The sequence below is a fragment of the Poeciliopsis prolifica genome, unplaced genomic scaffold, assembly GCF_027474105.1.
Source record: "Poeciliopsis prolifica strain line A6 unplaced genomic scaffold, Auburn_PproV2 SCAFFOLD008, whole genome shotgun sequence".
Taxonomy (NCBI): Eukaryota; Metazoa; Chordata; class Actinopteri; order Cyprinodontiformes; family Poeciliidae; genus Poeciliopsis; species Poeciliopsis prolifica.
The window spans coordinates 8,974,558-8,999,882 of record NW_026562383.1 but is presented as its reverse complement, the minus strand read 5'-3'; the positions used below and the strand labels follow the sequence as shown (position 1 = coordinate 8,999,882).

The window sequence follows — 25,325 nt, the reverse complement described above, 5'->3', positions numbered from 1 at the left end:
AGGATATTTCTACCGTACACCGAAACACACGGACAGTCATTTCCAGGTCCATCGCCTGCAAAGATAACACACAGAAATACATTATTTAAGTTTCAATACACTCAGACCATCAATAAATGACATTTTGATAGTTAAATCGTCATTATCTGAAGTGCTAATTTATGCAATTAAAATGCTTGTGAAAGTACTTTATGGTGCAATGCAAGAAAATCCCAAAAAGAGATGTAAGGCATGTTAAAGAACTCTTTGTGGGTACAGAAACACCTCATCTCTGACATGAGGAAAATTAGAGTAAAATGCTTTTTTTTTTTGTTGGTTTGTTTGTAAAGATGCTCACAGCAAAATCTTAATAACAAGTAAGTGCTGATAAGATTTTTATTTGTCAGATTTGTCATTATAAAACCTGATCTCATTAAAAAAAGAATAAAAAATTTCTGGTTTAAGTAAAGGCACAGTTGCTAAGATATAAAAACATCCAGAAAGAAATGAAAATATGTTGAATTACTTAAGCTATCTACAATGCAAAAGTGAAAACAGGATGACAGCGTGTGGAAAATAGAAACATTTTGTAAAGTTATTGAAGATAAATCATAGTAACGTCGGAGTTAAAAAGCTCAGGGATAGGGATCACTGCAGATTGTCTCAGAGGCTTGATTTAGCACATATGGGCTTCCCAGGCCCTGTTGCCAACAGTAGAATTTAACATCAGTACTTTACGTTTGCTTAGCTGTTTTGTAATTACATTATATTTGCAAGAAATTTGCTGAATTATTTATGTTTGTCTGTCTGACCCACTGAGCAAATTTTGACATGTGTAGCAACCTCATCATCCAGGTCTACCATGCATTTATTCCTGTTCATTTCCTCTCACCATCACTTCCTCTTTTTCATCAGCCCTTTCTATACAACTGATCTGTTTTGTTTCTTCTCACATTACATTTTAGTTCCATTCATCCCTTCTTATTCTTCTGTATAACTTTTAAAACATGCCTCTTTCGGAGGTAAATGAAATGCAGCATAATTAGTTGATCTTGATTTGTCTAGCAAACCAAGATCTATGGTCCTAATCCACGCACCAGCTCTCTCCTCAAATCAAACCAGTGAAATCACATTGTCGTCATGGTCTCTATGAACATGACAATATGAAACAGCTAGAAGAATATAGTTACTAAATAAATAATGATTGTGAGGATTAACTATTTTAGTGTCATTATGTTTCAGTATATAATAGATTTTTTTTTCTGACCAGTGTTGTTTGAAGTTATTTTCCGTCCTACTTCTTAACTGTTCATGCAATCTGCATTTCCTACGTTGGCATTTAACTACACCGTCACTGCTGTCTCTCTTATCAGCTGTGTGTCTGAGCTGGTTTCCTGCCTGCATATGCAAGGCCCACTGACACAGAATCTGATGCACAAAAACTAGCATTTAAACCCATTGTGTTCACACGCAATTCCAATAAATAATGACAAGGTGAGTTCCTATTAAGATTTTTAATTTATTCACAGCAAAAACACATTTGTTGAATAATTATTTGAATTTTAATTGAGGATACTTATAGTTTCTTTGCATTACACACAAATGATAAATAGTCATTCATCTTTACATGCACACACTCCAGATATAAAGCAGAACTTTACAATTACTTAGTTGATCTATCAAAGCTTTGAGCCACAGGAGGAGTTACAAGATAATCTTTGGGCGTTGAATAAATGAGGAATAAAAATTACAAGCACAAAACAAAGAAATACAAATATCAAACATACATATATTGCAACCCTTCATTCTGAATTTATTTGATGTGTTCATGATGTGTTCATATTGCATGCCATATGCCATCTTTGAAGTAACTTTGCTGACAGCGGCCACCTAGATTTCTATGCATATCTTCTCATTTTCAGTTCTTCATTTTCTTTTTTTGTCATTTCCTTAGTGTTAAACGTCTTTGCGTTGATGCTCTTCTTGTTGTCGAGGACGTTGCTAGAATATGGTGAAGTGCTGATCTGGAACCAGAGGGACTAGACGTGGAGTTTGGTGCTGATGTTGGATTTAGAGAGACTTTTCCAGATATTGGATTTATAGTTGTTGATGATGGTGCTGCTTTTGAAGAGGTTGAAGTTTTGGTTGATGGTGCTGATGTTAGTTCCGATGTTGGTTCTGATCCTGACAGTGATGCTGGGCCTGATGGTGCTGCTGCTGATGGTGTGGATGGTGGTGCTGATCCCAGTCCTATTGATGGTGTTGATGGCACTGTTGCTGGTTCTGATCCTGATGAAGTTGCTGGTCTTGATGGTGGTTCAGATGCTGGTGACGTTGCTGTAATTGATGGTGGTTCTGATTCCAGTGCTGATGCTGGTGCTGTTGTTTGTTCTGATCCTGGTGACATTGATGGTACTGTTGCTGTTCTAGATGGTAGCTCTGATCTTGGTGCTGTTGTTTGTTCTGATCCTGATGATGTTACTGGTGTTGACTGTATTAATGCTGGTGCAGATGGTAGCTCTGATTCTGGTGCTAATGTTGGTGTTTCTGTTTGTTCTGATTCTTGTGCTGATACTGGGGCTGTTGGTGATTCTGATGCTGATGATGGGTTTTTCGATAGTTTTTGATTTTGTCTTTTCTGCAGCTGCAGAATTATACGGTTTGCCCATTCATCTTTGAGGTTGGAGCAAATGGTCTTTCTGCTCACTGTCTGAAACCTGAAAATGATTTTTAGTTAAAATAATTATTATTCAGTTCTATAATTATTTTTCAGTATTAAAGCAAGGTTACACCAATAATGATTCATCTTTTAGCCAGTTTTGCAAAATTTCTGTTCCTGTAATGAATCTGAGATTAAATGAAAAATACTGTTGTGCATTAAAACTAAATGCAAATGTAAAAATAAATCTCCTACACATCAGAAATAAAAATTGACAGTGATGGTGTAGAACAGTAAAAAATATAGACTACTTACACAATTGCACTAAAGACACATTTGCCTTCCTCCTGAAAGCGGTATTCCTTAATTTTAGAAAGATGTACTCTCATCTTGGAGACCATGGTACAAGGACATTCGGCTAAAAAGATAAACCACAGAGATGTATTGTTAGCATCAATATTCAAACCACTCAATCAATGACTTTTAGATATTTTTTGTACTCACTTGCTCGGACCATGTTCATCCATGTTGTGACACATAGAAAAGATGTTAAAATCAAGCTGAACTGCATCATCAGGATAAACTTTGCCTTTAAATGTGTAGCTGTCCGGTCTTTCGGTGAATACAGTTTATCAGTAAACAATCTCCCTGCCGAAATGCATACAAGAGTAGAGAATCCAATAAACCTTGTTCAGGCGACAGAGGCGGTGTTCGTCTTTCAAACAGCACTGTGCTTTCACTCTTCTGAAACTTTGCGTTCTGATCTTCTTATACTACAAGCCCCTCTCCTTCCCACGTAAATGTTTCCCCCCACGACCAGAAAGAGTTGCTACAGCAGCCGCACAGCGGGGAGAGGAAACCTCTCAGTGTCAAACATGTGAATCATTCCATTTACCACTGTCTTGCCCACACTGCACTAAATTTGAGCCTAAACATTCTCATATATACACACTATATACACAAATTATCATAATTTTCCACCACACTCACTCTGAAAATTTTGATTTGCCTCATATTTTTAATTCACACACTAAACATAAAGCTGGCATTTTAAAGTTTTTCTGGAGCCCACATTAAACTGGCACCCAGTTTAATTTCTTTTAACATTCAAACTTTTTCATATGACTGTATACAATAAAAATACACGGTCTCATTATTTGACATAGTTGTCCTGTTCAAAACCTTTTGGTTTGCATGAGCAGAAATGGCATAGTGTCTGGGCAGGTTAAAATGTTAAACTTTTACCACACAAAATCCTCACTACTTTCAAATAGTTCACTTTTTATTTTATTTTAGTTGTTGCATGGACTCAACTTAAATAGATTATCTTATAAAGTTTCTTTTGTTTTTAATCCAAACATTCCTGCCACTGGTTTAAGATGAGTACAAACAACAAGTTGATGATAATTAAGCGATGTTCGCTAGGTGGAAGTCCAGGTTCAGCAGAAGGCTGAAGGCATCTGATTCAGGCTTCAAACTCAGTACCTGTTTGCTTAACTGCAAAACTTTGGTAAGGTTAAATTTAGTGGACTAAAAAAGTCAGTCCTTTCATACAGTCTAAGCTCCCTGAAAAGGAGAAATTACCTTTCAGATCAATATAATTTTAATTGCTTTGAGTATCATAATATTTTACTTAATCTGACATATGATCTTCTTTAATGCATACTGATGCTTCACAGTGATCATCAATAAACTTATCATTTACAAGAGGTGAACTGTCTGCTAGTGAACATTAGTGAACAGATAGCATCATCAGGACCACGGAACAAAAGCTGTAGATAATTTTAATGATAACAAGACAATTCACCATGTTGTGACCATGGTTGTGTAATATGTTTTATTTTTTTTAAATATTTGTTTTCTAGACAAAGTGCTCAAACAGCAAACTTAATGTTATTATACGTCGGGCTGGTTGTCAGAAGATGTGAGAGAGGGTATTTAAGAAGAAAAAAAATAAATAAATAAAATTTACTGATTGAATTGTTGGTTAAAAGCCAGTATATATTTGAAGTTGTGCAACAAATATCAAAAGAAATAAAAACTATATAAAACTTGAATGGCTATACAGTTTGATACATTTTACACAGACGATCATTCAATAAATTAATAGAAATCCAAGTGCATGCATAAAAACATCCAATCTAAATAATATGAATTGTTTCCACTATTTACATTGATCATTTATAAGCTTTAGTAATGGAAAATTCAACAACTATATTTGTTACTGAACACACTCAAGTGTGTAAAATGATGGATGGATGGAGGAAAAAGCATCATTCGGGCCAAGAAACATACAGCATCCAAGTTAGAGACAAAAGTAGTGGATAATGATAAAGGTAACAAAACAATTCACCATGTCGGAACATAGTTGTGCAGAGTTGAAAGAAAGAAAGAAAGAAAGAAAGAAAGAAAGAAAAGAAAGAAAGAAGGAAAGAAAGAAAGAAAGAAAGAAAGAAAGAAAGAAAGAAAGAAAGAAAGAAAGAAAGAAAGAAAGAAAGAAAGAAAGAAAGAAAGAAAGAAAGAAAGAAAGAAAGAAAGAAAGAAAGAAAGAAAGAAAGAAAGAAAGAAAGAAAAGAAAGAAAGAAAGGAAAGATAGAAAAAACATTTCAATTCTGGGAAAGCTAAAACTTAAATATGAGTAGCCTCACTATGGTCTGCTTAATAAGTGTCACATGTTCTTAAGAAATAAATTTACAAATGAGAAACTTTTACTGACATGCTTCACACTATCGAGTGTTACAGAGGAAAAATTATGAGTTTCAAATGTGTGTAAACCGGAGTTTACTATTTTGGAGAAAGCATGAAACTCTGGGAAGATCAGTGTTGATTCAACAGCAGGGGGAAAAAATGAACGAAGTAGCATTCACTGTGATGAATTTTGGCAAATTCTAGGCAAATTCTTTAACCAAAGAAAGTTAAAAGTTAAATTTCAGTAACCTCACGTAGTCCTGCTTACAAACAGTCATATATTCTTAAGAAATACATGTACAAATGAGGAACATTTACTGAAATGTATCACACTAGCAAGCGTTACAGAAAAACTGAATTTCAAATGTGTTTAAACCAGTGTTTACTATTTTGGAGAAAGCATGAAAGAAATCACAAACTCGTAGTCAGTATTAACTAAATAATGTAGTTAAATTGTAGGTTTTCTTTAGATGTATGTATTTGCAGGCGGCAGGGCCTTTTTTTTTTTTTTCTCACGACTGCCCCAGACATGCACATGCACGCACACACACACACACATAGGAACACTCACGCACGCACCTACACATACGCACGTCACGTCAATTGATTCTCGATGGGGCTGGTGAAAGCTAATATTCAATCGATCGTGAGAATGAACTTTTAAACCATGCCTACCTTATCTTTCCATTGCTAGGGAAACTAACTGACAAAGCCTTGCGCGCTGACCAGAACTACTAAGAATGACCCTGTTTTTTTTTTGTTTGTTTTTTCTTTTAAACCACTTTACACAGATGCTATCTAATGCTATCTTAAAAGCAGACCAACCGCTGAGGCACAGAACCGAAGGTAACTACAACGTTCCAAATCTATTTAAACTTACTACGCATAGTATGTATAGTATACATTATTCATAATTATTTGTCGCTGATTGTTATTGTTTTACTCTTAAAACTCAGAGGTCAATAGGAGTTCTCTATAAAATAAAATGAAATAAAATAAATAAATTAAAAATGTCTAAGATGTCCTCCATAGGGGGCCCGAAGTAGGGTGGGCCTGGATTGCTTATCTATAGGACCCGTTGGGTGTGGGGAGGGGCACACTTATCACCGAAAATTGGGAGGCGGGACATCCGGTAAAAAGAGGGGTGGGTTCAACTGTCAAAAAAGCTTCACGAAAGGGTGTCCATACAGTTTTTTTTTTATTTTAGTGTCATTATGTTTCAGTATATAATAGATTTTTTTTTCTGACCAGTGTTGTTTGAAGTTATTTTCCGTCCTACTTCTTAACTGTTCATGCAATCTGCATTTCCTACGTTGGCATTTAACTACACCGTCACTGCTGTCTCTCTTATCAGCTATGTGTCTGAGCTGGTTTCCTGCCTGCATATGCAAGGCCCACTGACACAGAATCTGACGCACAAAATCCAGCATTTAAACCCACTGTGTTCGCAAGCAACTCCAATAAATAATGACAAGGTGAGGTCCTATTAAGATTTTTAATTTATTTACAGCAAAGACACATTTGTTGAATAATGATTTGAATTTGAAGTGAGGATACTTATAGTTTCTTTGCATTACATACGAATGATAAATAGTCATTCATCTTTACATGCACACACTCCAGATATAAAGCAGAACTTTACAATTAGTTAAGCTATTAAAGCTTTGATCCACAGGAGGAGTTACAAGATAATCTTTGGACGTTGGATAAATGAGAAATAAAAATTCCAAACAAGAAACAAAGAAATATAAATATCAAATGTTCATATATTGCAACCCTTCATTCTGAATTTATTTGATGTGTTCATGAGGTGCAACGCATTGAAAGCCACTGTATTTAAATATTGCATGCCATATGTCTTTGCATGTTATATGACTGGCATTGCATGCCACTGTCAGTTGCTGACAGTGACCCACCTAGATTTCTATGTACATCTTCTCTGCCAGTTCATTTTCTTTTTTGTCATTTCCTTAGTGTTAAACGTCTTCGTGTTGATGCTCTTCTTGTTGTCGAGGACGTTGCTAGAATATGGTGAAGTGCTGATCTGGAACCAGAGAGACTAGACGTGGTGTTTGGTGCTGATGTTGGATTTGGAGAGAATTTTACAGATATTGGATTTAAAGTTGATGATGGTGCTGCTTTTGAAGAGGTTGATGTTTTGGTTGATGGTGCTGATGTTAGTTCTGATGTTGGTTCTGATCCTGACAGTGATGCTGGGCCTGATGGTGCTGCTCCTGATGGTGTGGATGGTGGTTCTGATCCCAGTGCTATTGATGGTGTTGATGGCACTGTTGCTGGTTCTGATCCTGATGAAGTTGCTGGTGTATGTATTGTGTATTGTGCTGCTGTTTGTTCTGATACTGGGTGTCATTGATGGTAATAATGCCATCAATGACACCAGCATCAGAAGCACTATCAAGACCAGCAACTTCACCAGGATCAGGACCTGGTGAAGTTGCTGGTCTTGATCTGATCCTGGTAGCTCTGATTCCAGTGCTGATGCTGGTGCTGTTGTTTGTTCTGATTCTGGTGACATTGATGGTACTGTTGCTGTTCTAGATGGTAGCTCTGATCTTGGTGCTGTTGTTTGTTCTGATCCTGATGATGTTACTGGTGTTGACTGTATTAATGCTGGTGCAGATGGTAGCTCTGATTCTGGTGCTAATGTTGGTGTTTCTGTTTGTTCTGATTCTTGTGCTGATGCTGTTGGTGATTCTGATGCTGATGATGAGTTTTTCGATAGCTTTTGATTTTGTCTTTTCTGCAGCTGCAGAACTATATGGTTTGCCCATTCATCTTTGAGGTTGGAGCAAATGGTCTTTCTGCTCACTGTCTGAAAACCTGAAAATGATTTTTAGTTAAAATAATTATTATTCAGTTCTATAATTATTTCTTAGTATTAAAGCAAGGTTACACCAATAATGATTCATCTTTTAGCCAGTTTTGCAAAATTCTGTTCCTGCAATGAATGTGAAATTAAATTATAAATACTGTTGTAAATTAAAACTAAATTCAAATGTAAAAATAAATCTCCTACACATCAGAAATAAAAATTGACAGTGATGGTGTAGAACAGTAAAAAATATAGACTACTTACACAATTGCACTAAAGGCACATATGCTATCCTCCTGAATGCGGTATTCCTCAATTTTAGAAAGACGTACTCTCGTGTTGGAGACCGTGGTACAAGGACATTCGGCTAAAAAGATAAACCACAGAGATGTATTGTTAGCATCAATATTCAAACCACTCAATCAATGACTTTTAGATATTTTTTGTACTCACTTGCTCGGACGATGTTCATCCGTGTTGTGAAATATAAAAAAGACATTAAAATCAAGCTGAACTGCATCATCAGGATAAATTTTGCCTTTAAATGTGTAGCTGTCCGGTCTTTCAGTGAACACAGTTTATCAGTAAACAATCTCCCCGCCAAAATGCATACAAGAGCAGAGAATCCAATAAACCTTGTTCAGGTGACAGACACGTGGTGTTTGTCTTTCAAACAGCACTGTGCTTTCACTCTTCTGAAACTTTGCGTTCTGATCTTCTTATACTACAAGCCCCTCTCCTTCCCACGTAAATGTTTCCCCCCACGACCAGAAAGAGTTGCTACAGCAGCCGCACAGCGGGGAGAGGAAACCTCTCAGTGTCAAACATGTGAATCATTCCATTTACCACTGTCTTGCCCACACTGCACTAAATTTGAGCCTAAACATTCTTATATATACACACTATATACACAAATTATCATGATTTTTCACCACACTCACTCTGAAAATTTTGATTTGCCTCATATTTTTAATTCACACAATTTTTGAATCATTGCTGCATCCTGTGTGTCCTGAAACACAGGATGCAGCACCACATTTGTTGTCTCATATGTAAACACTGAAACATAAACCTGGTGTTTTAAAGTTTTTCTGGGGTCCACATTAAACTGGCATGCAGTTTAATTTCTTTTAACATCTTTATCACAGTCTGTTCATTTGCATGCACCTTACAAAAACATAGTTCTAATTGATTATTAACTCATTGTCTCTCTGCTTTGATTAAACCAGTGAGCTCACATTCTTGTCGTCATGATCCTTTTGTGACAAAGGCAAGAGAGAAAAATTACTACAAAATGAATCATTTTCGGCATTCACTTATTTAAACTGCAGTTATAATTTAGCACACTGCAGACATTTTTCTAACCCAAGTTATTCAAGGTTGTGCTCCATCTTACTTCTTTAGTCTTCACAAAATCTGCATTTCTTACCTGGGCATTTATTTACAGCTTTACTGCTGTCTTTCTTATCAGCTGCATATCTGACCTGGTTTTGTTTCTCAAACTCACCCAGACAAAATCTGGAACACAGAAACCAATATTTCAACTGATTATGTTCATAAGCAAATAATAGAAAAAAAACTTATTAAATTAACTTCTATTAGGATTATGTATTCACGTGTGCTTGTTCAATTATTTATTTATAAATTAGAACAATTAAAACATAGTTTATTTTTGCTTTACATACAAATTTATGTAAAAAAATAATAATCTTTAAATGCATATACTACAGATATAAAGCATAGTTTCACAATTATTGTGTTGTGCTACATTAAATATTTGATATTCAAGCTGGTCAGGAAACTCTGGAGGAGTTGAAAGAGTTTAACATTGGAAGCCACAGTATTTAAGCATTGCATGTTATATTTCTTAGAAGAAACTTTGCGGCAAGCAGTCATTTTGATTTGCTTTTGCATCTTCTCTGCCATTTCTTCATATTTCTCCTTGGTTTTTTCCTGGTTCTTTGACGTCTTTGTGTGGTTGCGTTTCTTGTTTTCATGGATGTTCCTGGTATGCGATCGTTTGCTGAGGTGGTACCAGAGGTACCAGCAATGGTGTTTGACAATGACGCTGACGCTGATGTTGGGTTTGGAGTTGACTGGGTTGATACAGAAGCTAAAGTTGATGATGATGGCATTGAGGATGGTCCCGTTGAGGAGGTTGATGTTTTGGTTGATGGTGCTAATGTTGGTTCTGATCCTAAAAGAGATGCTGGGCTTGATGTTGACGATGGTCCTGACCATAGTGAGGATGTTGAAGTTGATTGAGCTGATGTTCGTGTCGACTGTGGTGGTGTTCCTCCTGTTGATATTTTTTCATTCCGTCTTTTCTTCAGCTGCTGGATTACATGTTTTGCCCATCGATCATTGGGATCAGAGCAAATTGTCTGTCCTTTCACTGTACGAAACCTGAAATGCATTGTCAGTAATTTAAATTATTATTATTCAGCATTATCATTGTTTTTCTTTTTCAGTGCATAGCTACATATCATTATTTTCTAAGATTTTTGTTACAACTGTTACTGCTAGGTTTTATTTTTGATAAATAGGAGATGTATTGAAATAAAAACTAATTCTCTGAAAAAATAATAATAAAGTAAGTAAAATAATAATAATAAAGATAAATATCTGACAGGTTGCAAAATTGAAGAGCGATGTTGCAATGAGATCAGATGTAATTGATCAAGACGAAGGAAGAATATAGACTACTTACGCAACTGCACTAACGAGACATTCGCCTTTCTTCTGACTGGTGTAAGTCATAATATCAGAATGAGGGATTATTATTTTGGAGACCTTAACACATGGACAATGACCATCAAGCGGCCCATTGTCTAAAAACATATAAAAAAAGAAAGAAAGAGAGAGACAGATAATTTAAGTATCACTATATTCAGACCACTTAATATCATTTTTATACTTTTTGTACTTACCTGCTTGAACCAAGTTTATCCATGTTATGAAACAGAAAAAGGAAGTTAAGATCAAGCTGAACTGCATCTTCAGAATAACTCTTTGCCAGTAAATGGGTAGATCTCAAGCCTTTCAGTGAGCACTGTTCCTAATAAACAATCTCCCCATATACCAAAATGCATACAAGAACGGAGAATCCAGCCGGTCTTGCTCAGGCGGCAGGCTTGTGGTGTTCGTCTTTCGAGATGCAGAGTGCTTTCACTCTTCTGAAACTTCGAGTTTTGATCTCAGCCCTTTATGTACTATACTACAAGCCCCTCTCCCTCCCACCTAAACCGTTCCCCCACAACTGAAGAGGATTGTCACAGCAGCCACATGGTGGGGAAAGGAAACAACGAGTTGACCTTTCACACGTCAAAGATGTGAATCAGTCCATTTACCATCGTACTGCCCACACTGCAACAAACATGACCCTAAACATTCCTAGTATTGCTTTTGTAAACAGACTTTCATCACTTTCCACCACACTCTATCTGAAACTTTTAACCAGCTGCTAATTTGATCTCACACTTTGAAATATTTTGCTGCTCTTTTGCTCAAAAATAATCTAGTCTTTATTTACTTAACTTCAATATTAGCCTGTTATTTTTAAAATACCTTACTATCAGTAAGACCCTGTTTTATCTTTTCACTAGACAAAGAGATGACCTCATCTGAACTCACACAGTGGACTTCGCCACTAAGACAAAATAGATGTGTACATATTTTATTCTGTCAGAAAAGTAAAATTGGCCCAGCTATGTTTAGTTCTAGCAGTCATTTTAACTCATCTTTTTTTACACTTCTGCATATTGTACTGAAGAGCAAAGTTTTTTGAGACTGTATGTTATGATTTCACTTGTTGACAGAATCATAAAGTTTTATTTCAACATGAAAAGTTTTCAATCCCATTTAGCTCAGTTCAACTTACTTACATCATCTCAAGGCACTTACAAAAAAGAAAAAAGTTAGTTAACTCCAAGCACAAATATATTCACAAAGATCCTAATTATCATCCAATGCAATCAAATTCAGTTTACTTCCGAAATTGCTTCAAAAAGTTTGAAAAGTCTAAGAAAACCCAATAGATTGTTTCAAGAGCCTGACTGGCAGCATTCACTCCTCCCAGTCTAGCCTGCACTGACAGTGGACAATCACTTGCATTGTGACATTTATGGTTCAATTTCACTTTCATAAAAAGTTAAATCATTGGATTTGTGAATAGCCTTTCAAAAATTGGAGGGGAATTTTTAGGGTAGCACAAGAATAGGACAGAAAGTTGTTAAGCATTTGCCGGCACAGTAGAACGAATTTGTATGTAGTATTGAAAGTGAATGTGCATGCAAGCCGGAAACGACAGACTGCAGATGTTTAGATAAAAATAAGCCAAAACACTTTAACCAAATGGTAATCAGTTAAAAATAATACTGTGTAACTGAAGTTACACAGTATTATTTTACCCATCACAAATGGATACAATTCTCAAAAAGGAAATAGTAGAGGGTCATGGAGAAGGGTCTTTAATGACTTTCAGTTGCTCTGTTTAAACCCACCGCAAACCTACTTTCTGTGAATCAGAAAGGAAAACCTGAGTCAATCTGAAACTATGCTTGGCCATGACTTACCTCAAAAGTTCCCCCATAATAAATACTATTCACAATGATACCGGTCTCTATAGGGAGGTTTATCATTACAAGTTGGCTTTGCAAAAATTTTTTCTACTATTGCACATTTATTCAGTTAATGTGTTAATTTAGGCTCCAGAGAAAGACTATTGACATTAATAATTTGGCAGACTGACTACTTTTGGTAGGGCAAGCAAACCATCTGTAAAACCAGAAGCACACTATAAAGTCAATGTTCTGAGTATATCCTCAATTAAAACCAGAAAAGTTTAACTATGTCTTAGGTTGTCCTTTTTCTCATTCGTTGTGAGTTCAGAGCATTGACCAGCAAATGTTTGGAAGAGCACATCTTTCTTTGTGACAACTGCATATCTTGGGACCCCACTTGGGCCTGGAGCATATTTTCTAGTTGGTATCTATCATACACTGAGGGATGCTAAAAATGGGAAAATATGTATATGCTGTCTGGAAGTACTCTGGAAAGAGGTTGTGTTCAAAGGTCACCAGATCAGTGCACAGGTCTGTACTTTTTGATTTTGGCCAAGCCTAGACCATGTCAAGAGAGTCTGGCAATTTCTCACCCAAATTGCACATATAAAGATAAATCCAAAGATGCATGTCAAAAGATACTTGAGCAGGTGTCTACATTATAACATGAAGAGCATCTGAAGCATGCACAGAAACCGCAATCCACCAAATGTCAGCATCCTTTCGGCAACCCATTTGTTGCAGGAGGAATACCAGGTCGAGTATTCATTCTTCTTTTATTCATTAGCTGTTGTCAAGGATTGAAGCCAAGGCTGCTGGTTGGCTGACAGTGTAGGAGATAGGAATTAGTCTCCTTACAAACCAAGAGAGTGGAACGCAGCATTGCAGGAAATTACAATCAATACACACTCTCATACCCTCATGCTACATCAACCACAAATGGAAATGAGATGCGCAGTGTCAAGCCCAGCAGACACACAAGGGCAGACTCGACAGCATGATTCGCACACCGACTTTTACAGAAAACCATTATGTGTTACTTTTGACACAGAACACCTCCTTATCACCTTTCATGGAGTCTCGCTTTTTGTTTCAAACCACGCCATGACGCTTTACACATTTCTACTTGAACATGAGTCACTAAGCCAAATTTAGACTTAGCCTTCAGTGTGGCTAAGTGGTTGAGCCAGTTCATTAGAACAGGAACACGGTTTCTAATGTCGAACTGCAGCAGAGAGGTGGCACCATGTTGTAAAACGGTTTCTACTGTACTGAACAAATAATACAAACCATACAGCAGAAATTCATTGTTAGAGGCATGTTGTAAATGTTAGAAGTAATTAAAGTACTGTCCGATCAGATGAACATAGTTGGACGGCTATTTCTGTACACTCTGCTTGGTATAGAATCATCTCCACGTGACTCAATGTTTAATTTTATCCTGTGTAAATGTCAGAAGTATTTAAAGTACTGTCTGATCAGATGAACATAGTTGGCCGGCTATTTCTGTACACTCTGCTTGGTAAAGAATCATCTCCACTTGACTTAATGTTTAATTTTATCCTGTGTCCAACTTTCTGGAAAATTATTGATTTATCCTTAGATGAAATTATTTGGATCAGACATCTGTCTTCACAAAATCTTTCCAAGAGGCCAGACGCGAGCAAGGTATATGTCAGGATTTAGGTTCGGATGATGATGGCGTCTCAGCGTGACAAGGAGAATGTCTGGTTTTGCAAAGAGCAGAGCAAAGCGGGTCAGTGTCAGAGCTGGAGAAGTGTTGGGGGGTGCAGTGCAGCCATGCACACCGATCAATACACCGACCTTTCCCAGAGTTATGGCATGATGTTCTGCTCAGCTCTCAGCACCAACACGTAAGGTACTTTTGTTGTTCTCTTGTACAAATGTGCGTGTATAACCAGGTCTCATTCTGACTTTGACAATGCCCTGAAAAGAACTCGCATCCATAAAACATTTCACCACAGATTTTGATGTTTTACCGAGATTTTTAGGGAAAACTGACACAATGTACGTGGTATTTTGAAGGCAGAGAATACATAACATGGTTGTTTATTTACAAAAGTGTTGTATGACATACTGTATGATAAGCCCCTTTAATTCTAAAGTTACCAAACAAAATTCATTGCCGCCGACTGACTTCAGAACTCATGCAGAGTTGTTTTGCAAAGGCTTGAGTGGAGACCACAGCAGACAGATCAGGGATCAAGATAGGAAGAATGTGAAACCCGGATTAGGTTCTGACAGTTTTCAACCTTTACACGTATCAGAGCAATTTTTATCTGTCATCTGAAATGGAAATATTGTTAAACAAATGTAAATCAGCCTCCTACACCGGCATATCTAGCAAGATACAAATAATCTGGGTTGGAGCTGTAAGGTCCAAACTGACTGGAGGACCTGGAAAGATGCTCAACTGGGAGTTGACAGGACATGTATCAATCATATACTCCATAAATCTGGTCTTTAAGGAAGAGTGGCAGGAAGAGTCATGAGAAATTTAATTTCCTTTCTGCCACAAGCTTTGTGGGTGGAAAAAAATGTCCTGTTCATACGTTAGAATGGCATATTCAAAGTAAGAACCCAAATCCAATTGAAAATTAGAGGCAAGATATGAAATCTTATGTTGACAGATGCACTCTATGTAATTTGAAAGGAAAAAATGCAGGCCCTTCATATTATTGTTAGATTTTGTTCTTGAACAAACTCGGACTATCACACTACTTTGTGTTGATTTGGCACAAAAAATCCCTGTGAAAACATTTAACTCTGTCTGTGTAAAGCGTAGATATTGTCAAGTTCAAAGCAGTGTATCTTTGCGTGGAATTTACCATAAATACTGTTTTCTCGGACAACATGTCACACACATCCACACCAGCTGTTAAAATTTTGAGTGGATAGCTCTTAACAGATAAAGACCTTTGACCTTTCTCCCAGGCCCTTGATGAGTGGCTTTTGTCTGTTCTTGTGCAACAACCAATGGATAAACTCAAATCCCACATGGAGTTGAGAATTGTCATTTACTTTCCAATTAATATTTCAATTAGGTAAGTAATGCCCAATTCATTACCTGAAACTGGTGGAGTTCAAATGAAGCTGACCTCATGCCCCAGTATCAATCTCATATTGACACTTTTCTATGAAGCTTGAATCGTGGATCAACCGTCCATTTAGAGAAGGCGTCAATAATCGACTTAAACCGGGGATGGGGGGGAACATTACCATACGCATTAGCATAGACATTGCTCTCTCGGCTCTGAGGTGATTTGAATGTCTGTGAGAGTGACCGACTCACGGTTCAGGGGACGCAGGAGCGCACAAAGTTTAATCAATAAGCACTTTAATTATAGCGGCCCACGGCATGCGGCTCTTCACGGTTGGAAGACGCACGGTAGCACAGCTGATCCAGCATGATCATTTCAGATGGAGTGACTTTTTCATCGCTTCAGTAACCTGTCTCTGGCCAACACCATTATAGACAGCAAATTGTCCACTTCTCTCTATGGATTTGGTAAAATGGGCCCATTAGTAGCAAGGTGGCAGTTGTTTTTGTGTGTGAAGGTGTGTGGGTGCGTGTTTGCGTGTGTGTGTGTGTTGCTGTTGTTGCCTGTGAAATGAAGTTCATACTTTCTTCTTATGGCCTCTCCTTAGCATAAGAATAAGATTGGAGCTGTCAAAACTATGACAAAATATCTGCTGCGTCACAGATTTTGTCCTAATGGTGAATTGTTAGTACTCACTGTAGCACATTAAAACTATATTTGAAAATACGGTTTAGTATTTTCAGATATGGGTTTCATAGCTTGTTTTTATTGTTCCAGCTTATAGTTTGCTGTTCTCAAGTAACAAATATTATCAGAGAGCGTCTTGCATGTTTAATGTGTTGGGAGTTTTGTCAGTACACTGAATTTAATATTATGCACAGGCAAATAATCAAACACTACTGTGCATACACACTATGAACAGGTAAGTATTATTTATTTGAAATTTTGAGAATGTTTAAATTTTTATAGCATAAGAATAGTAAGCTATTGGCAATAGTCTTATTGCCAACGTTTTTCCAACAAGTCTATTCTCTTCCTGAAAATGAAGTTAAATATTACGATCTGACATGTTTTGCAAAGTTTTGCCTTAAAACTATTACATTTATGAGTTTGTTTTGTGTTATGTAGTTCTTCTAAAGTGATACTGTAGCTCATATTTCCAGATATTTCCATGTTTTTTTTTTTCTTTTCTGTTTTGGGAAATCTGATTATCATGTGATCATGAAGCATCTGTAAATTATGTATTTAAAAAGACCTCCTCTGATACAGACTGAACCAACTATCCTCATCATGCTTTAATTATTTCATTGTGAGGCACACAGTGAGTGGCACCTCGTTCCTTCATGGAGTTTAACGCTGGAGCACTAGATGGCGCACTTCTCCTACAGTGAGTAAAGCAGGGCTGGCACTGTGACAGAGAAAGTCAACCGGATTTAACCCAACAGTTAAAAGGAGATAAACTACAACGACTGGAACCCTGAGGTTACAGCTGACATTATTCTGAGCTTCATAGCAATAAAATATAAATTGGTCCTGAATAATTTAGGCTTCCATTTTTGAAAGACTCTCCGAAACTGTTGACTTCTAGTTTGTAGCTGTGCTTCAAAATTTGTTGAAACGTTGATGACTTGACTGATTTGTCTGCTTGTCAGCCGTTTGTCACCTTTTGACAGAGATGCATCAAATGAGACTGTGTTTTAAAAACCTTATTAAAAGGAGATCAAACAGCCTCCTTAGACCACAAAAGCCCATTCATATCTTAATGCAGGTCCCCCTGTTGGTTCATGGCGTTCCTATTTGGTCTGGGTTAAATATTGCATCCACTCAGTTCATATTTTACACAGTTGTTTTTATCTTTTTTTTAACAAAAGGGCTATACAATACATGCAGGAGGTCTATGTAGCCTCAATGTTGATCTATATCTCCATATTTCATCTAAATTTAAATGCATGTTGGATTTGAGCAAAACTGCCTGGTTTAAAAGTGGTCTCGATAAAGTAGATCTGTATGTCATGCTAACAGAAAAGTGAATATCTTTCACCTTTTTTCCATCGTTTTAAGTGGATAATAGCATAATAAAACACTGCATGTGTCTTTACTTATCAGCTAAAAATGAAGATGGTTACAAATATGAAAAGATATTTACACACAGATCCATTTATTAAATCAGAATATTACTGAATAGTTCATTTATTCCTGTAACACTGTTCACAAAGTGAAATAGTTATCTAGATTAAATACACATAAAGGAAAGTTTTCCAGACTTTCTTTATGTCGATTATGTTGATTTTCAACCTCGTTAATGAAAACATGATATTTAAGATTAGAATATTACATTAGACTAATAAAAACGATGTGATAGAGGAACATAGGAGTCATGAAAAGTATGTTTATTAAAGGTTATTTTTAAAAAGTACTTCTGCTCTAAATGAGTCTCATGCAAATTCTAACTTACTGAAGGTGACTGTTTGTAAGAAACTAGAAGATAAAAACAATATGCATGAAATAATGCTGAGTCATCTCAGCTGTACAGGTTGTGTTTTTTCCTAAGAAAATTTGTATATATCAAAATTATTTTTCTCTCTCAAAATTAATAATTGATACATTTCTTTCTCCCTCAGCGTGTATCAGTCAACCAAACATTCACACACTTTAAATGTATTTTCTACTAAAAACTGATCACCAAACTATTTGAACCTCATCAATCCAACCACCATCACTTTGTTGTCTTTTTTGGCCACGATGACCCCGTTAGCCCTTAAAAAAAATGTTCTTTCACTCTTCTCTTCCCTCTGTGAGATTTTGCCATTGGCTCCTGGGTTAAGCAGGTCATATAATCCCTAAATGTGTGTCCGTATGTGTTTGTGTGCATGAGAAAGCGTGGTCCTTCCTGCTTTGGCGAGATTATTCCAAGTTCCTGACCTCCGGGAAGTAAGAGGGGCCCATGTTTGGAAACACAGTCGACTGTCTTTGTCTTGTGAATCCGAATGGGGGGACGTCGGCCAGGGGACCTCCGTCTCTCTGAGAGTCCACAGGCACACTCGGCCTGCCCCGGAGCTGCCATGTGTCGACTAATTCTTGCCACCTCCATTCTAATGTGAATATGCCTTGATTAAGCAACCATCTGGAGAAGCAGCCCGAACACTCCCTCGACACACACTTTAGCACACAAGAAAACAACAGGATGAGTTTAGCTTGCAAGCAAAAACATTGATCCACAGTCCCCTCACTGTGAGTCAATCTGGCCCCAATAGCCATTCAAGTGTATCTGCTTGATCTGATGTTTCCCGATAAGAGAAATTCCTCCTGGGGTCTGTGTGTGAATAAGAGATATTGATTGCTGAGTGTCATGGCGGTATAGATTTCGAGCAGCTGTAAAGGGGTTTAAATGAGGCCCGTAGCATATAATTAAAATGGTGTGATAATGTCAAAGTAGATGCAAGAGAAGAACAAGGGCTTTTTCTAGGTTTGACTGCAAAAATACTAATACGTTGTTCAGTCCTCACCTTGCTGTCATAGTGTGAACATCTCAGATCAAGTAAAACAGCCTTGCTGCTTGCTGTCAGAATACTCTGGCAATATATGACGTCACTTCATGCTCTTAAAGATTTTCATGCACACTCACAACAAAAAAAAAGCTTCATTCTGCATCTCTGAACTTTTAGTGGATTTATGTTGATTCATAGTACCTTGTCTGGGTTGATCAACATATGGTTCCTAATTTTTTCCAGGACAGAAAGGACTGAAGGTTTTTGTCATTGCCAATAATTTGTCAGCAGGATTACACCATAAGTCCAAATTGAATTTTATGTACCTTGGTAGTGAGATGGAACTTGGCCAAAAGAAAATCTATTACCTATTGCTGCAGATACAGATCACTGTATCTTCAAAAGAGGGAGATAAAGCAGTGGCCTTGGAAAAGGATGTACTCTGAGTGTAATTCTTTTGTGTTTTTGTCTGTCAGCAATATTACATAAAAAAAACTCTACTAGGAACATAGTGCTCTTCAACGTCAGAGGTGGAAAATTGTGTTATGAAAGTATTCAAGCACTGGCCTTGGTTTAAAAAAAAAAGAAAAAAAAAAAGAAAACCTTCAACAGAGTTTCTAGTTCATCTTGTATCTTTATTTATTAACCATTTTTGAACATTTCTCCAACAGGTAAAAACACCTTTCTTCTCATTGCAGTAATGTAATCGAGTGATGTTTTAGCAGAAATTTATTAAAGTGACATTTCATAAAAATATATCCTTTGTCATCTGCTTTGCAATATATATTCAAAGTTCTCACTATCATATGAGAAGTTATGTTGAGCTTTATTATGTAGTGCTTTGTGAATATGCAAATATATTAATATGTCACACACTTCTCTACGTTTTGTAATGTTTTTATACTAATGTCAAAACTCAAACTAATGCATAATTATGGAATCTTTAGCAGTTGTGCATTGCCTTACTGGACGTTCAACCTCTTTGACAGCCTCTAACAAGTTTCCTTCCCTTATTATCCTGTTTTTATCTCTAACCATTCTCAAATCAGCTCGTACCAAAATCCACATCCAATCCCAATAAAACCACCTCAACACCATGATGTTACCAGACCAAACATGAGGCGTGAACTGTCATTTGTCAGTTTTTTCGACCTTTGAGAGTCCGTGGATCCTCCAGAGTTACCATGGGATTCTTGACTGTTTTCTTTATCCACATGATGCTGTTTTTTCATTAATGTTCTCCAGCAAATCTATGAAGCCCCTGCAGAACAGATGGATTTTCAAATCAATACACCGCTGATGATCTTATTTTATGGATCATACATTGAATCCGAGCTGACCTTTTCTCTTCTCTGCTGGTTTTGCAACCTCAATATCAGGTAAAAAAAATGCACTAAGCAGAATAATACATGCAAGTAATAGGATTCTGGGAGTTGAACAATGCACGCTTGCAGAACTGCTCAATACACAGGTAATCAGTAAAACTAGTGCCATTCTTGCTGACAGTTCTCATCCATTACACACAGGGTTCCAGTTTCTGCCTGCTGGCCTCCGACTCAGGCTTCTCTGTATGAAAAGTAAGACATACTATCACTCTTTCATCCCTACAGCAATTTCCCTTTTTAATACAGGACAAGACAGGAGGAGTTGAATTTGATTGGTTAATTGATTAGGTGATATCTATTTTATTTGCTTCACATATGTTGCTGATGTTGGTCGTGATTATTGGCTGATGACAAAATACACTGTTGGTACTCTCCCTGTCATATGGACTGCTATTGATGTTGTTTTTGTACATTGTATTACCCCTCAGTTTCAAAACTTTAATTGTGTGTCTTGTATTGCTTGAATAAGTCTGAACTCACTGAACCTTATATTGAATCATGAATGAAAGGTATTGGTTGTGTGATATTTAATTTAGTACTATTGGAGTAAAGGCCCTGAACATAAGTATACACACTGCTCCGATTTTTGTTTGGCCAAATTTTGTATGACCTGCATGGTTGTTGTTTTTTTTTTTTTTTTTTTTTTTTTTTCTTTTTTTTTTCCACAGTAACAACAACACAATCAAAATTATGCAGAAAAATACATTAAAATTGGTGGGTGTGATCTGACAAAATGTAGAAAAAGTTCATAAGGTAATGAAATACACTGTAGAGCTTTAGAAAGTAGAGATGTTTTAGGTGATCCTACCTCAATGCAGCTGCTAAAAGTGCAGCACTATAATTTTTAATTCATTGTTAAAATAAAATTGTGAAGGTTTTAAAAAAATCAACCACTAAATATATTAAAAATACATTTATTTAGTGTAATTTCTTCAGAAACCCTCATGGCCCCCGTCTAGACCTGCAGGTCTGGCTCTGGTGCACTTTTGCTTAGTATGTTTTTTCTTCATTGATTGGAAGTGAGGTTATCCAAACTGATAAACACACAGAAATTAATGTAATGTAGAAAATATTTATGTATTTACTGTTTATATGATTTGTTCTTTAACTGGGCACTTATTTTGGCTAATACTATTATTTATTAAATATCCAAACTCAACATCCTAAGCAATAATAATAATCAAACAAAAATCACAATAAGAAACTGAATCAAATCAGAGGATGGAGATGCTGATTTCTGATTCTTTATGTTCTGACGGGTCTGTGGTTCCTCTCCTGATCCATTCTGTCTGTTACACAGCAGCAAACTGCGCCATGACGGACACTTTGTTTTGTCTTTATATTTACACAGCATTCATCCTCAGTGAATTGTTCAGCTGATAAATGCGCGTCTTTTCACTCACGTCTGTATTTTACAGCGTTTTTTCTTCTACGGATATGGAATCAGGCAGAAGACATTTTAAAAAGACTGAGGTTGATAGCAGCTCACTGCGGCTGCGCAATGTCCGTCTCTAGGCAACCGTGACGTTCAGCGTCGGTCCGTGGCGTTCAGGGGTCCTTCGGCTCCCGCCACGACAGTGTAGCTGACCTTAATTTTGCCAGTGTTTTATTTTGGCCATTATTGTCAAACTTAGTGTTGATGTTTATTATAGGCGTGTCTATCGGACAGTTATGTGTCGGTTCAATACGGGACGCACATTTAACGGTCAAATACGGGACGACGCTGTATTTTACAGGATGGGTGGCAATCCTATTCAGGAGTGCTGACGTACAGTTTTAGGGATGGGCAAGATACGCCACTGCTTGACATTAACAAGGAGAGACAGATGAACATTTCACTGTTCATCCGAGAAATGGTGAACTAAAACTTCCTGGACGTCAGACAACATGCGGGTCTCATTATGTGTCTCTGCTTATTTCCAGGCCCAAATGAGCAACTTCATGTTTAGAAACAAGCCGAGAAAATGCGCAACCCGCGACTTAAATGAATAAATAAGCCTAAAATCACTTATAACAATCGGACTTGACAGAAACTCAAAAGAGTTCCTGACTGTCCAGCAACAAAATGCGAATCTCTCTCCTCCCTCCATTGTTTACCTTTCTGTTGCTGCTGACAACTGTTGCCTAGAAACGGCGGTCGCTCCCCAAGACACATAAAGGAAATAACATTACAAAAGAAAATAGTGGCGAACAGTGATTTGGAAAAGTAACTTTAATCTGATTACTGCATTTGAAATAGTAACGCATTAGATCACTCGTTACTGAAATAAGAGGTCCGTTAAGACAAAGTGCCGAGGTCGCACAGATCGTCAGAACACTTGATTTGTCGGCCCATTACGTCACAGCGCTGCCTATATTCTTGTGCTGAGACGTCATAGGTTGTGATGTCACATACTGCTTTGTTGTGTAACACTGGGTATAAATAACTCCAGTTGGTTCAAGACAGTTGTAGAAGAGTGAAGATCGAGGACAGTTTAACAATGGATACGAGAAGAGAAATGAGATTTTTGATCAATGTTCATGTAATGCCGGCAATAGAGGAATACATTTTTCAAATTCAAGAGGACGCCTGGTCGGACCTTGACCATTTGTACCAGGACGAGGGAGTGACAGAGAGGACAAGGTACCTGGTCCAATATTTGACAGAGGTTTTCTCCAACTTGGTAAAGGACGTTTCTGAGAACCTGGGCTACGGATATGGCGATCTAAAAGTTATGTTTGGTAGCCAGGTCTCTCAGGCCTTTGCCCGGGCGATGGGAGAAGACACAGTCATCCACGGAGAGTGTGCTGCAGTGATCGACATGCTTTTCTTGAAGCATCTCATCACTGCAGCACACTCTCCGGTGGATGAAGAAGACCCGGTGTCTCTTCTTCGGCCGGGCTTAGGTCTCAGTTCCTTGGTGCGAGCTGTCATCAGTATCGTCCACGAACTGATGACAGCAAGACGCGCCAAGGGACTGAGGGCGTCCTTAGAGGAGCAGAGCAAGGACACAGTGCGACTTTTTGTTAAGTCGTTGCTGTGTCTAGGCATCAGGGAGTCCAAGACACGGAGGTGTTTTGATTCCCTGATGGAGGTACAGGAGCGAATGGTTAATAACATCTATGCTGCCATCGAGGGCCATCCGGTAGAAATCCAGGTGGACTGGGTCCCTAGGCTGACAAAAAAGGTTTTCAGGGACCTCAGGACCACCTGTGAATGTTCTGCCGGATGGGCTCTGGGCTTCATGGAGCACGAGGTCGTTGACGATATAATCGTCCACTGCCTTTTGAACCAATTGGAGAAGCACCAGAAAAAAAGAGCCGGCTTTTTCACGAGACTTTTTTCTGGTGCACATAACATCTTTAAAAGGTATGTCACTAAGTGACATACCTTTTAAATGTCACTTGGTGACATACCTTTTAAAGATGTTATGCGACTATTGATCTCGGCTCCATGACGCCCCCCTGTGCCTCGGCCTCTCTGCTCCTCAGTTCATCCAGGTATCAAGTTGCCTCTCTGTTCCTCCATCGTCCTGGTATAGAGACGACACCCAGTTCCCCCGTCGATCTTTCCCCCGAGACGCCTCTCCATACCTTCATCGGTCCCGACCCCAAGAAGCCTCCACTTCCGATTCTGGTATCAAGGTCCCTTGATTACTCTGCCATGTTTGGGTTTTTTACCTTGAACTAAATAATTGCCACAGCAATTATTTTCAATCATACTGAACTTGATCTTTAAATGTTCCTTAAAAATGGATGCACAGTTGGTAGCACTGTTGCCTTGCAGCAAGAAGGTCCAATTATCGGCCCGGGGTCTTTCTGTATGGGTTCTCTCCGGGTACTCCGGCTTCCTCCCAGTTTAAAAAGATGACTGTTAAGTACCAGCACCACTTGTGACCCCTCTACAGATAAACATGTATTTTACAAAATGATCTATATTTTTGAAAATTGGAATATGTCACTTCGACTTCCAATTTAACACAGAGGGAGATGGCAGCCAAAAAATTACATTTTTATTATGAAATGATAAAAAAGTCGTCGTCTTCTTTTATCTGCATGGGGGAAATAAAAGAAGTCAGCGACAATCAGCACGTAGAGACCCTGGGTTTGCTGTCAGAGCGCAGCGCACAGCAGCTCCACAACTCAGATTGCTGCACATATTTTGTGGCACTTATCTTAATCTAACAGATTATGATGGCGTTGAGTTGTGCAGCTTTACGGACGAGTTCGTTCATGGCTGCTTTTCCGCTTATTGCGCTGCTCATATTGGTCTCGATGTTTGCAGTTTTCTGGAGCGCAACGCAAAACTAGACGCCGTTCACAGGTGAAATGAGTAGATATTTATATTTATGTAGCTCGGGAAATACTTAGCCTCACAGGACACAATAACTGGAGTTCTTAATGTGCAGCATATTTTATTCTTTTTAGTTGAGACAGTTTAAACAAAGCTGTCTTGCTGCTTACTTGTGTTCAGCCATCAGAACATGCATGTATTGAACAGTAGGTAACTACTGATGGAGCGAGGCAATCTCCATAGTTATATAGGAAATCATAAAAAAAAGAAAATACAATAGATAAAAGACAAGTAAAGAAATATGGCAGTGGCCTCAGGCTGCACAAATAAAACAGGGAGCTGCATTACCACACACTCATTTAAAGCACATGAAATTGTGATTATTTTATCAACACT

The 25,325-nt window shown here is 37.7% G+C and overlaps 1 protein-coding gene and 1 long non-coding RNA gene across 2 annotated transcripts; both read right to left on the bottom strand.

Moving 5' to 3' along the window:
* Positions 1 to 1,538: 1,538 nt before the first annotated feature.
* Positions 1,539 to 3,359, bottom strand: LOC129361644 (uncharacterized). Its single transcript, XM_055032620.1, has 3 exons — positions 3,143 to 3,359; positions 2,954 to 3,056; positions 1,539 to 2,696 (listed from the first exon to the last, which is right to left on the bottom strand). Exons 1-3 carry the CDS (start codon positions 3,210 to 3,212, stop codon positions 1,922 to 1,924), a joined length of 948 nt encoding a protein of 315 aa, XP_054888595.1. The 5' UTR covers positions 3,213 to 3,359; the 3' UTR covers positions 1,539 to 1,921.
* Positions 3,360 to 10,184: 6,825 nt separating this feature from the next.
* On the bottom strand, positions 10,185 to 11,318 carry LOC129361649 (uncharacterized). Its single transcript, XR_008606166.1, has 3 exons — positions 11,090 to 11,318; positions 10,870 to 10,990; positions 10,185 to 10,565 (listed from the first exon to the last, which is right to left on the bottom strand). It is a non-coding gene; the product is annotated as an uncharacterized LOC129361649 (long non-coding RNA).
* Between the last annotated feature and the right edge of the window lie 14,007 nt (positions 11,319 to 25,325).

Excerpts from the sequence above, each read along its gene's own strand:
- LOC129361644 (XM_055032620.1), bottom strand. The coding sequence starts at position 3,212 with ATGATGCAGTTCAGCTTGATTTTAACATCTTTTCTATGTGTCACAACA. Across the intron at positions 3,057-3,142 it reads GATGAACATGGTCCGAGCAA|CCGAATGTCCTTGTACCATG; the intron begins GTGAGTACAAAA and ends TTATCTTTTTAG. Across the intron at positions 2,697-2,953 it reads TGTGTCTTTAGTGCAATTGT|GTTTCAGACAGTGAGCAGAA; the intron begins GTAAGTAGTCTA and ends AATCATTTTCAG.